General features: G+C 35.3%; 1 protein-coding gene across 4 annotated transcripts in view; it reads left to right on the forward strand.

The window, feature by feature from the left end:
* Positions 1-14,526, forward strand: part of CARMIL1 (capping protein regulator and myosin 1 linker 1) — a 130,720-nt gene that overhangs the window by 90,788 nt on the left and 25,406 nt on the right. For 2 of the 4 annotated variants that reach the window (XM_087930970.1, XM_087930971.1), the window contains exons 21-30: positions 1,843-2,015; positions 3,041-3,109; positions 6,089-6,182; positions 7,156-7,254; positions 7,697-7,825; positions 7,998-8,129; positions 10,179-10,354; positions 11,381-11,468; positions 12,242-12,316; positions 12,597-12,746. In XM_087930970.1, the coding sequence (XP_087787096.1) occupies positions 1,843-2,015; positions 3,041-3,109; positions 6,089-6,182; positions 7,156-7,254; positions 7,697-7,825; positions 7,998-8,129; positions 10,179-10,354; positions 11,381-11,468; positions 12,242-12,316; positions 12,597-12,746 (1,185 nt within the window). The remainder of the gene's footprint in view (positions 1-1,842; positions 2,016-3,040; positions 3,110-6,088; positions 6,183-7,155; positions 7,255-7,696; positions 7,826-7,997; positions 8,130-10,178; positions 10,355-11,380; positions 11,469-12,241; positions 12,317-12,596; positions 12,747-14,526) is intronic. The other 2 variants (XM_026699503.2, XM_087930972.1) reach the window with 1 other exon arrangement.

Consider the following 14,526-nt stretch of genomic DNA (forward strand, 5'->3'; position numbering starts at 1 on the left):
ACCTAAAGCAGTGGGTTCAGCCATGTGTCAGGACCTTTAACTATAAGTAATGTTCTTGCGATTTTGATGCAACCTGCCTGTCAAACCTGTATAAAAAAAGTGCACCGGGTAGGTCGCTTTAGAGAGCTACTGTATAGCCATGGTACAGCTTTATCAGGAGACCTTTATTCATTTGTCATATCTGTGAAGCAACAAACGCCCTCTCCACTCTCCATAGGGTTTCAGGCAGCAGGTTTAGTCTAGTAGTTAAGGCACTAAGCTAAAACCTGGAGACTGTGAGTTCTAGTTCGTTTTAGGCCTGGCTGATTTGGCCCAGCCACTCTCTCTCAGCCCAACTCACCTCACAGGTTGTTGTGAGGAAAATAGGAGGAGGAAGGAGTATTAGATATGTTCACCAGCTTGAATTGTTTATAAAGGTAATAAAGGCATACATACAGAGAGAGAGAGAGACCGCCAAGCATATATTTATACCGAAAAAGAAGGGGTTATTTCCCTGCACATCAACCAGCATTTGGCAAGTAGGTCACCACAAGATACAGCAATATTAGAAGAAACAATAATCCAGTGTCTTTCTGAGGCAGCCTTTCTCTCAAGCCTCTGGCAACCATCACTTTAGACAAGTCCTGGTCTACTTTCTCTAGTGATATAAGACATAAGACATAAGAATTTATTTTGTCATTACACTCGCAAGCGGGTGCAACGAAATGAGGTGCTCTTCCACAAGTAAAACTGGACAACACCATTGAAAGAAAAATAAAATTAAACACAACAGACCATACAATAATCTCTATACAATTTAAAAATGTAAATACCCCATTACTCTCAGCCATTAAATTCCACAAAATCTTATGACCCTGCATTCAAACTCAAAACTGCACTTGGATAAAAACTGTTCTTAAATCTAGTCGTCCTTGTTCTTAATACCCTGAATCTCCTTCTCGATGGTAATAGTTCAAAGAGCTGATGTCCCGGATGAGAGGAGTCATTCAATATATTAAATATCTTCCGTATACAGTTAGATGCTATTGTGCTTTTTCTCCAATTACAATAACATAAACTAAAATAGCCGTAGAAGAAAATCAGCAGCTAGAGAAGAGGAGGTGGCCTATAACTGGGTAGATTCCAGCCTTTTAGGAATCAGCTTAGTCGCTGCCAAAACCATGAGAATTTTGCTAATGGCAATGCTTTCTTTGGGGAAAAAAAAACTATTAAAACACCACATTAGAAAAATAAAAGTTACAAAGCCTCAGGCTATGGGTTTGGGAATAAGAGGAAGATTGCAACATTTAAACATGTTTTTAAAAGAATGGTTACTGAATTATTTTCAGACTTAAATAAAAAAAAAATATTTGTTCCTTTTGATCTTGTGTTCATTAATTCATAAAGCTTGCAAATGAGACTTCTGTTGTTGCAACCCTCTCCTAATTGGGGCTGAACAATGTAGTCATACAGACTGCCTATGCGATTAAGACTGCTAAGTTCGTGATAAAGGTATCTTAATTATTTTTAAAGTCCCATAACAATTTAAATGTGACATATTTATTATGACAAATATTTTTGGAACACGCTTCAATTCATCAAGTTAAACAGGTCTGTGTTTTATTTTTGGAACACGCTGCAATTCATCAAGTTAAACAGGTCTGTGTTTTATATGTGTTAAGATAATATAACACAATATTATAATGAGCATTTTTTCTTGACTTCTTGTTCTGTATTTTATTTTTATATTATTTGTTGGACATTTTGGGGGATTTCATGCACATCTAATTGGATTCTATTTTCAATTGATCTGAGATTTTGAAAAGAGATGTTGAAAAGTTGTTTTATCTGCTTATTTCCCAGCCTTTGCAGTCTCTCTCTTTAGCAGATTCTAAACTGAAAACAGAGATTACTATCATTATCAATGCATTGGGTAGCAATACATCCCTTACAAAAATTGATATTAGTGGAAATGCTATGGGCGACATGGGTGCAAAGATGCTTGCAAAAGCTCTTCAGATAAACACCAAACTCAGGTATTGAATATCTATATTACCATAATTATCATCATTACCACTCAATATATAAATCCTACTTTTCTGCTTACATAGAGTCCTAAAGCTTTCACAGCAATAGAATAACTCATAAAACAGCAATCAAATCAATATAATTGCTTTTTTAACATGTAGCACTTTAACTTCTAGTTAATTCATATTCCAAGAATCCAGATTCTTGTCAAAACCCTGTGCTTGTTTTCTAATTGCTAGTTGAAACAGTGCACAGGATACTCTAGTTTGGAAAACATAAATTGTGATTTAGTACTTAGCTACTTCTTTCGGTTTCTGTTCCCCCTTCCATTCGAAAGATCTACCCTGGATTATTTTTGCAATCATGGTCTAGTAATTTTATTTGGATTGTAGGAGGAGAAAAATCCCTTAGTTAAGGTAAATTTGAATAGACCAACATAGAAAAGTTTAAAACCGTGGCCATTGTTTATTCCTTTGTTTTCCTATATATAAGAAAACTATGAATTGGGGAATTATTTGTGCCTACCCCTATAGCAACTAATTTAATTTTGGACACCATTACCAATAATCATTTGAGCAGGTTTAGGTTTGGGGAATGAATGAGTAAAGGACTGCTTTCTCCTGTTTGTGTGATCTCAGTATAGTATTTATCATGAGAAAAGACAGAGTCCTCTGATCAAATGAAGCCATCAAGTATCTTCTAAGTTCAGGAGCTTTTTGAACTCTATAGCAAGCTTTTCCTATTGAACCACACCACAATCAAATTCTGCTTAATTTTAAGCCAGCAATTTGTTTTGGCATGTCTTTGGTTATAATGATAATGTTCCGGGTTGGTTTTTATTGTTTTGGGGTTTTTCGTTGCCTCTTTATTTTAACTCAATGTTATACTTTCATTAGAAAAGCATTATTTTACTTTTTATTGCAATATTTCTCCCAACTCAGATGTTGAAAGTACTTGTGTAGCATTAATGCATGTATAGTTGATTGTTTTCAACATTTTCATCAGTCAATCCATAATCTCTATTTTCATACAGAACTGTTATATGGGACAAAAACAATATCACTGCTCAGGGATTCCAGGATATAGCTGTGGCACTGGAAAAGTAAGTTCTGTGTGACTCTCTGTTAGAATTCCCTCAAATGTTGATAGTTTTGAACCCATGGTAATTCATGTTAGGAAATTGCCACCAAGAAGACCTTTTGCTGTCTTCTTCCTCCTGCTGCTTACCAGGTACATCCAGCCTGGCCCTACACAAGGCCTTCTTCCTGAGGCCACATGTGCCCTTTTCCAAATGGTGAACAGTCAGATAACAGGTTATCAGAGTTGGAAGGGACCTTGTAAGTCATCTAGTCCAACCCCCCCGCCCAAGCGGGAGACCCTACACCATTTCTGACAAATGGCAGTCCAAAGTCTTCTTGAAAGTCTCAAGTGATGACGCTCCCACAACTTCTGAGGGCAAGCTGTTCCATTGGTTGATTGTTCTCACTGTCAGAAAGTTTCTCCTTATTTCCAGGTTAAATCTCTCCTTGTTCAATTTCCATCCATTATTCCTTGTCTGGCCTACAAGCGCTTTAGAAAATAGCTTGACCCCTTCCTCTCTGTGGCAGCCCCTCAAATATTGGAAGACTATCATGTCTCCCCTGGTCCTTCTCTTCACTAGACTAGCCATGCCCAGTTCCTGTAACCGTTCTTCATATGTTTTAGTCTCCAGTCCCCTAATCATCTGGTTGTTCTTCTCTGTACTTTTTCTAGTCTCAACATCTTTTTTATAATGTGACCAAAACTGGATGCAGTATTCAAGGTGTGGTCTTACTAAGGCTTTATAGAGTGGTGTTAGTACCTCACTTGATCTCGATTGTATTCGTCTGTTAATGCAACTTAGGGTTGCATTAGCTTTTTTGGCGGCGGCTGCACACTGCTGGCTCATATTTAGCTGGTTGTCCACTAAGACTCCAAGATCCCTCTCACAGTTACTGCTATTGAGCCTGGTTTCACCAGTTTCATATCAGTCTTCTGATATGCACCTGAAGGCTTCTGATACCTTCCAGAATCTCACAAGAAGGTCGCACGCCATTTGAAGAAGCGTGCATGCAGCCTCAGAAAAAAGGGCCTGACATAACCAACAGCTGCCTCACATCAGACCAGACTCACCAGCAGTAGGAGGAAGAAGACAGTGAAGGTTGGCTGGGACAGCAGAGTTGGCAGAACATAAGGCGGCTTGGACTGTGTTGTTTGGGTAACCAGCCTCTGCTTCAGCCAAGTGCCACCATTACCTAGGAGTGCCACTGTGCAGGATGGCCAAAAGGATAGAGATGAGGGAGAGATAGGCGAGCAGGAGAGAGTTCAGGAGTGTGCAGTCCCTTGCCTTGCCCAGGCTCAAGGAATCCAGGAGCAGCTTGGATCAAATGGGCCTTGCCTAATGACCAGTGAGATTCACTCAACAACAGCAATGGTGACTAACAGGATTACTGTCATTTAGTGATGCGGTCATGTGACCTCATATGTACAACCGCATTGCTTAGCAACAAATATTCTGGTTCCAATTACTGTTATTAAAAATGTTACTTATTGATGCAGAACTACATGTATCAATAAATAACATTCTTAATCCTGAAGTAAATTTGCCAACCTATCACTCTTGTGAAATTAAAATTAAAACCTAGTCCCAGTTTATTTATCAAAGCATTTAATCTACAGAGGACAATGGCCGACTGGGGGGAGGCGGGGGGGAATCACTTTACAGTCTGACAACATACATTTTGTTGAGAGAAAAAGCTCATTAGTATTGTGTTCCAAATCTTGATCTTTTCCTCTGACCTGCTAAGATAAATAAAAAAGGAACTGAGAATGAATGACAGAAAGCGGAAATGTTGGTAGCTATGATTTTATGAAGATGACAGCTCTAGTCATAGCCTGTATTGCTCGCTTCTAGTACCAGAGTTGCTGGAACTCATTTGTTTTATTAAAGTGCTAAACTGAGAAACTTGCCCAGTGTCAGTGTTGGAATAAATGGCTGCCTTTCATACAATATAGTTAAAACATATTCTTTAACATATATCCCAGCAAAATTATGTACATTGCTCATTATTCTGTTCTTAAAATAAGAAACATTATCTGAAGAAATAACCTAACCCATTCCTAACAACAAATAAGAAACATAACCATTTCATTTGTAATATCAAAATCACTGATATTGGGTTTTTAAAGCTGTATTGTTCTTATAAACATCTGCACAACAGTGTAAAGAAAACAAAGAGTATTGCCATCTCATGCTAGTTACTTTATTCAATAAAATATGATCTGTTGATCGTTATATTGCCAGAGCAAAATGCATCAAATAGATACTGAGAAATACACTTGAGTGCTATGATGGAAATGTTCAAAAGGCACTTTCCAAGAGTGTATTGATTGGGCAGCTACTCCTTCAGTAGCTTATATTAAGTCTTATTTAAACAAGAGTGCATTTTCAAGTTAGGGCCGCAAAAAAAATCAACTAATCTAAACAAGTTTAATATAAACCTTTGGATTTTTAAAATGGGGGAATCACATTTTTAAAAATCCTCCATTTTTAAATATTTTTTAGAAATTCCACTTTCAGTTTATATTTGTATTAAAAGCCTAATGGCTACAATTATATTTATTTTTTCTCAGGTTAAATAGTCTAGTGGTAAAGCTGTAGCATATTTCAGTAGTACTACAACAAGAACCAGTACTGAATTTGGACTGAGAAGATTCAAGTTCTGGTCCCAAGTCAATCATGGACCCACTGGATGACCTCAGGCCATTACCTCTCAAGCCAATCTCTCTCTCAGAACTATAATTGTGAAGCTAAATTTAGGGGAGATTCTTGCCTGAAAGACAAAGGAAAGATTGTAAAGATATCTAAATGGAGCATTAATTTATGAGCTTACAACATTTCATTGTAACATTGATTCAGTTATATTTTAATATGACAGAAGATAAAACACCAGCTGATTATCATGTGCATACATATACAGCAGGAGGATAAGAATACATACAAGAACATGCTAAGTAATTATTCTTTTGTGCTTCTAATCTTTTTGTTTACATTTTTTAAAAGGAATTATACCTTAAGATTCATGCCTATACCTGTGAATGATGCTTCACAAGCACTTAAAACAAACCCTGAGAAAACAGAGGAAGCCCTTCAAAAGGTATTTCCTACATGTATTGATATATGTCAAGCGCCGGGAAATCAGGAGATTCGGGCAGTTCAAATGAGTATAAATATTTATTGCAAACTTAAGCTCTCTACAAGAATCTGACCAACTAACAGTCAAGGGAAATGAGCAAAGATTAAAAAAAAGGCCTTCAAGGTTGGTTGGGTTTCAGTCTCTTGCAGGCATGCAGGGTCTCGTGATGTATGATGTGTTTGACGCCTCCCTCGGGCTCAGCCTGATCATCTCCTACATATAAATTGAAGTGGATAAATGAAAACAACGTTGGGTTTTCATGGTTGAAAGCATGAAGCAAATTCTCCAATTGTCTTGCTAAAAGCCCACACTCACACTCAGGAGCAGATAATGAAAAATCACCATGATATAGAGATGTGTTTCTTTTAAATTAGGCATGGAAGGTGAAAATAGAAGTAGTGACAAAATTGTAAACGCTTGCCTTTAGCATTAAAATATTTATGTGCTGAGATCAATAAAAAGGGGTTATTTGGAGTTGCTTAGAATATGAGATACAACTTCTGTATGAGAAACAGTATGACAGTAAACTATACACTGAGATTTTTTGCTTTGATCTTGCTAAGTTCCTCAGAAGACTCTAGTATTAAGCAGATCACTGTGTATTCTTTCTAGAAAACAGTACCTTTTTTGCTGATAGCATTAAGTTTTGATAATTAATCTGAAAGTGTTATATATTATCAGTTGCATTGATTTCAGTTAAGATTATAAGATTCTCATAATATACCAAGAATTGAGTTTCAGTCCTTGAAGAAAAACTAAGGCTGTAGTCTAACACTGATGACCTTGAAATCAGGATCACTGAATTCAGCGGTATCCACTATCGATTATGCAAGCATATGATTTTATGGCTAAGCACTGTTTCTATGTTAACATGTTTTTTCTCACTTGATTTTTAAAATCCAGGCTTGTATCTGATTTTAATTTCTGCTCTTAGATAGAAAATTATTTGCTTCGAAATCATGAAACCAGAAAATATCTACAAGAACAAGTGTACAGACTACAGCAGGGCATAGTTACTAGCACAACACAGCAGGTACCATTTACTCCTTTATGATTAATAACATTTTCAGTGGTTGGATTCAGAGGTGCCCTTTCATTCACAGGAAAGGTTTGCATTTTGAAAAGGCATCCCATAAATAGCATAGGATAAAGGCAATTTTTATAGATTTCCCCAGGTAGCCTTCTCTGCTACTTCCCTGCACTGCCAGAAGACCCTCAACTCTATGGAAATGGGAGGAATCATGAGGGAATCATGTTATATATTTCAAGAAACAGGCTCTGTAATGTTTCTCAGTAATGAATAACAAGAAGTAGTAGAAAGAAATCAGAACCTCAGAAATATGTGAACATATACTCTTTGGTTATATATTTGAATGTGCAATCTACCAAGGCTATCTAAGATTTATTCATTGTTAGTTTATCTGTTACCTTTATCTCTTTTTTCTATGTGTGAAAGTATCTCTTTTCTTCTGTAGATGATAGACAGAATATGTGTCAAAGTACAAGATCATCTCAACTCCTTAAGAAATTGTGGAATTGACACAATACAAGAGGATTTGAAATCAGCTGAAAGACTTATGAAGGATGCTAAGAATTCCAAAACAGTAAGAGATTGCAGATATTTATGCTAGGGTTCCAAAGCCATTAGAACAAATAATACTATTAAAACTTCTACCTCTACAGTTTTCAGAATTTTAAAAAATACATTAAATCTATGCTTGTTCTGTTAAATCATGGTAGGTGTTAACAGTAGCTCTTTTATATGTATTTTTACAGTTATTACCAAACCTGTATCATCTTGGTGGAGCTTCATGGGCAGGAGCAAATGGTTCACTATCCAGCCCAATTCAGGAGATCCTAGAATCTATGGCTGGGGAAGTTACAAGGGTTGTTGATGATCAGCTCAAGGTATTAATGACTAAAAACGTTATCCTAAAATGAAATGTGGGAAGCATTCTAAAGAGGAAAGGAACCAACTTAGTTTCCTTTACCTGTCGTGGATAACCTGTAGGCTAAATACAGATCATCATAACCTACTCTGCTGCTCCAAGATCAGTCTCAGATTATACCACAGAAATTTGGCAGCACAATTTATTTTTGTTTTTGTTTTTTAAAAAACTAAAGAGAACAAAATGTCTTAAGATTCTGGTAGGTTTAAGGCACCTTTTTTTTTCTTCTTTAACCCCAATTTCCCACTCAACCAAAATGTTTTTCCCTTGAAAACATGGTTTAACCTTTTGGCTTACCTGGAACCTGTTGAGTGAAGAGGAATTGTCTTGCATATAAAATATATGCTATAGTTAATTTATATAAATTGTGTAATACAAATAGTTCTCGACTTACAACCATTCATTTAGTAACCATTTGAGGCTACAATGACACTGAAAAAAATGACTTATGGCTGTCTTTCACACTTGCAGCATCCAGGGGTGGGATTCTACCACTTCTGACTGGTTCTATAGAATCTCTTAACTTTCTAGGCAGTTCGGAGAACTGGTAGTTAGAAAAAATCTCCTTTTGTTTTTTTCCACCCTTATTACATTCTTGGCAAACAGCCTAGACTTACTGTCTCTGAAGGAGGGTTTTTTTTTCTTAAAGGGGAAGGGTTGTTTAAAGCTTTTTACACTGCTGTTGGGAGGAAATACTCCCCTGGAAATATTTCTTCTTGGCTAGCTAGAAAGATTGACATTCAAACATGAGTTTACATATCCTTTCTGAGTTTTGGTCTGAAACTGGTTTTTGGTTAAATTTAATCCTGTGCTTGATGACGTTTAATTCTGTGTTTATTGATGGGGTAATTTTCCCTATTCAGATTTGTTTGGAAGGAAAAAAGATTAATCTCTGTTCCTTAAAAGAAACTGGTTTGAGAAATCTGCTAGTTCCTATGTCTATTTGTTGTGGTAATTGGTTTAACAAGGAACAGCTACTGTTGCGATTTAATCATTTGTATTGTGTTTGAATTTTTTCCTGCTTCATGGTTTCTTTTTCTACCTGGGGAGGGGGGGTCTTCCTTCACTGCTTTAGTGGTATCTGGCACCGTCCTTTCGGGGTGTACTTCCAAGAGGCAGGATGCAAGCTTGGCGCTTATTTTTTTTACTGCCTTTCTGGGGGGCATGTGACCTTTCCTTAAATCTGGATGATTTCCTTAGGATATCTTGTGAGATGAGTGAAACCAGCTGATATTGTTAAGCGGGGCAAATGGATCTAAGGATTGCTTCTTCTGGGTGTGCTCTTTCTGGAGAGCTTAAATGACCTCTGCTAAAGGGTTTCACTTTATGAGCAAGAGTTGGCTGCTGATAGTTATCATTGCATTTTAACTATTTTAATTTCTCAAGGTGCTCTGGCACCCTGCCTGATTTGTAACTCTGGCTTGCAGGTATTTTTAATCTAATTATTGGTATTTAGGGCAGCTTTTTGCAAGCAAAGAAGCTTTTTGTATTTTTTGTACAGGTAATCCTAGATTTACAACAGTTCTTTTAGTGACCATTCAAAGTCACAGTGGCACTGAAAAAAGTGACTTATGACCCTTTTTCACACTTACGACCATTGCAGCATCCCCACTGTTATGAGAGGCCAGGCAAAGGATAAGCGCCCCTTGATGTGAGTGATGTCGAGTTGGCCATGCCCATCCAGTCATATGACCACCAAGCCACACGCACCAACTAAGCCACACCCACAGAACCAGTTGTTTAGAAAATTTGAATCCCATCCCTGGCGGTATCCTCATGGTTACATGACCAAAATTCAGACGCTTGGTAACTGACTCATACTTACAAGGTCATGTGATAACCTTTTGTGACCTTAAGTATAAACGTAGTACTAAGGGATATTGAATTTTCTTAACAGTCTTTATAATGTGTTTTGTAATTTTGAATTTAAAACACAGTGCACATGGTGTTATGAATGACATGTTTCTGTGGTTTCTATAAGTTTGCTTCCCATTACTTTCTGCTGCAGACACTGCTTGAGTCAATGGTAGATGCAGCTGAAAACCTGTGTCCAAGTGCCATGAAGAAAGCGCATATAAGGCAAGACTTGATTGAGGCATGTACTGAAAAAATTTCAATTCCTCGGACCTTTGTTAAAAATGTTCTTTTGGAGCAGTCTGGAGTTGATATCCTTAATAAAATTAGGTGAGCCAACAACTTTCTAGATTCATCTATGGACTGAGTGTATAACTTAATTTATTAAAAAAATTACCTTAATATAACAATCCTAAACTTTAAAAACGGTTCCCATCTACTTTCAGGCAAGAAAAAGCTTTTTTTTTCCCTGGCTTCAGCTTTTAATTATATTTTTGAATTATGATTTTTTTAAAATGAAAATACTGAAGGTCATGAGAGTTGCAATAGTGACATGATGATAGCACAAGAAATGAGCAAAATATATATATATTTCCACTACTCACTAAGAGTCAAACTGGATTCACTGGTGTAATTATAAACACTTGTTCCAGTTATGAACAAGAGGCTGTTATAATTAATTCTGGGTAATCACATGTATTTGTACCATATGCTCATATGTGGCATTTTGTTCATTTAAATAATACTACTGAAACTAATAATAACTGTAATAATAACTAATAATAACCTTTCCCCCCCTCCCCAAATTTAATAGTCTTGGAATCTCACTAAGAAAATGAAGTACTTAAGCTATTGATGTAAATGCAAGTAATTCAGTTTGTTCATTATTTAGTAAATGAGTGATAATAATGAAGCAGTAAAACATTTTCCTGTACGAATAAATGACTATGGAAAAGAGGAATGAAATACATTTAGGATTTAATCCTTACTATATTTAGATTTTGTAAGCTGCCTGGCTTCTGTTATAATTGACAGCTATAATAAGTTTAATGTAATAAACACACCAGATTTATTACAGTGATTGTAGCATATGTTGTATCATGTGCTACATCTTACATTCATTGATCACCCTTGTGTTTTAAACCTTAACATCATTTGGTGAGAGTTAATGCAACGTTCTTTTTCTCTTCTCTAAGCTTGATAATTATTTTTGAAATCTTTATGTGTTATTTGAATATTCATATGTATTTTTAGACAACCAAGAATATCTAGCTAATACATACATAATATAAGCTGTAATATACATTTTATACTGTAAATTCATATTTTGTATTCTTATTTTTCATTTTTGCATAGTGAAGTCAAGCTGACAGTTGCTTCGTTTCTCTCAGATAGAATAGTAGATGAAATTCTTGATGCTCTGTCTCATTGTCATCATAAACTGGTATGCATTTATACAATCTCATTTATTTAAGTTGATTTTATAGTGCAGTATGATTTGTTTGCTTCAGTGCATTTATTTGCCCTATTCAAGAAGAATGCCTAAATAGATCTATCTGTATCTATTTACACTGAATGAGATGGATGTACTGAATGTGATAACATAGGAAGGTGAATCCTATGAAAAATTAGTTTATTTTGATGTCAAACTGAATGTTACTTTAATATTTCCTGAAAAATTTACTAGGTTACTGGTCAAAGCTAAACATGGTCAAGTTTACATGTTGGATTTCAGGAATTGATTTGATATTAATGAAAAATGCAAAACTGCTAACATAGAAGGCAGGTTAAGAGCAAATTTGGAGTAGTTAATCTCATTAAAACATAAATAAATAAAATGTACGAGAGACAATGTAATATTAATGCATTAATGAAAAAGATCTCAGAATCCTAATAGAATTGTAAGCAATGCAAGAATTAACCGTTGCAGTATATATAAAAATATTAGTGTAACTTTAGGCTGCATTACTAGAAGAAGGGTTTCTAAATGTTACGGAGTAATAGTTTTATATTTGTCATTTGGATTATGTACTTTAGAAAATATGACTATATATCCAACATCGAGGTAATAAGGAGAAGATCAGTTGTTCAAAAAATATTATGAAGAAGTTGATGAATTACACAAAAAAGTTTTGAGTTAAGGATATAAGCATTTTTTAGGATATAAGCATATACCTGAACATTTGTAACATGGAACGGTTTTAAACTTGTTTTCAGAGAGCTGAGAAGATAGGATTGGATCTAATGGGCTTAAGTTACATGAGTCCCGGGTTCAAATGGAAGAAACTTCTTGTAAGAACAATATGACATTATAGTTTATGGCAATAATTGCTGTGCTTTGCTAGAGACCATTGAAATTGAACAAATAACTGCTTTGCAAATAACTATAATTCTGAATTCCAAAGCATCCAACAAGGTGTGGGATTAATGGTCTTCAAGTCCATCTCATTTTTGTAGCAGGGTAATTGTACATCTAATTTGGCTTGTATTCATTGGAAACTTTTATTTAGAAATGTTTATTATCAATATTTCTATTTTATAAAGAATGCTTGCGCTATAACCTTTCCTCTAGGCTGATCATTTGACCAGGCGAGGTAAACCCTTGCCTCACCAGGAATCATTGGACATTGAGTTAGCAGAGGATAAAGCTACTAAACGATCTATCATTACAGTTGAGGAGCTAACTGAACTGGAACACTTTGAAGACCTAGATACATGTATGGTAAGACATCTGTAATCTTTGACTAAATCTTTTAAACTTTCTAGCTCATTCAGACACCCACTTTTCATCATTGAAATATACAATAGCCATTATAAAAACAGATATAGATAAATAAATTATAACATTTTTTCATATTTACTTTCCTAAATGTTTATGATGCTTTTTATTTGGTACCATCTATTATATGTCTGAATGTTGACATATTAGTATTGATTACCTCCATAAATCAGCCCATATTGTTTACATGCTGATTTTACTGGACCTATGTCTCTTTGTTTGCTTATAAAAGTTATCACCCAAATATTAGTAATTTGTTACTAAAAATTCTTATAAATCCTAACTTTGATTATTTTTTAATTCAGGCATACTGTATGTTCTTGCTCATAATACTAAATGAATTAAACTTTATGGGTATTTCATCCTTGGTAGTAGTTCACAATAAGGAAAATGAACCTTAGATTTTGGAGCTCATTAGGGAACTTCCCCAAAATTAATATTAAAAATAATTTTAATGCAGCTGGGAGTGTTCATAAATATATGAGAAGAATAATGGTAAATGTTCTCCTGCACATATATGCTAGTCATTCCCAACTGTTGGGGGCAGTGATCATCTCCATTTCAAAGCCCAAGAGCCAACGCTGTTCAAACACATCTCCATGGTCATGTGGGCAGCATGACTAAACACCGAAGGCGCACAGAATGCTGTTACCTTCCCACCAAAGATGGTCCCTATTTTTCTACTTGCATTTTTACATGTTTTCGAACTGCTAGGTTGGCAGAAGCTGGGACAAGTAACAGGAGTTCACTCTGTTTACACGGCGCTAGGGATTCAAACCACCGATTTTCTGATTGACAAGTTCAGCATCTTAGCCACTGAGTCACCCGTCCCTATATGAGAAGAATAGAGTTGTATTGATTATATTTATATTAAAATTAAATATAAATTAAATTAAATTTATCTTTACTTGGTCCTGCCTTTTTTTTTTATCCTGGCTTCACCCACTTCTTGGAATGAATACCAATCAAATGAGGGCTTCAGCTCTTCATATGTTCTTACAGATATCTTCATATTTTATAGAAACCTATCATAAAACTATTAGCTATTAAGGTGCCATGAAGTTCATTTACAGTTTTGTGCAATAAATATTGCAAACTGTTTTATACTTCTGTTTTATACTTATCAGTATAAAACAGAACTAAAATAAAATAATCAAAAGAAGTAATTATGCAAATAGTATATATTCTGTGTACTATGCTACTGATGGGTTTTGTTATCTATTACTAATTGTTCTGTAAACAAAGGTACATCATTGTTGTTCTTTATGGCTGCTATATTCAAAAATTAGAAGTGTATGTGTACACTAGTATATTAGATTTTCCACAAAAGAATTAAGTACCTTATAAAAAATCCAGAACATAGGAAATGCTCTAGCAACCTGACTAAATGTGATTTATTTTCTTTCTTTCTTTCTTTCTTCCTTCCTTCCTTCGTTCCTTCCTTCCTTCCTTCCTTCCTTCCTTCCTTCCTTCTTTTGTATGTTCTGTAGATTTTTATATGACAATGAGTAAATGTTAGCTTGAACAGAAAGTGCTTGGCAAAGTTCATATTAAATAAATTTTATTTCTATTTACACTTTTTAGTCACTATGTTTTATTTCTGATGTAAACTTGAGTTCACCCTTTGTTTCAAGACATATGTATGAAAAGGAGAGTACAGCAATCATTTGATAAAGCACCCTGCCAATCTTTTTTGGTTAATAGTTATATATGGGGAAAATAT

Source organism: Pseudonaja textilis, chromosome 3, assembly GCF_049901715.1.
Source record: "Pseudonaja textilis isolate UNSWEBS1 chromosome 3, rPseTex1.2, whole genome shotgun sequence".
NCBI classification, from domain to species: domain Eukaryota; kingdom Metazoa; phylum Chordata; class Lepidosauria; order Squamata; family Elapidae; genus Pseudonaja; species Pseudonaja textilis.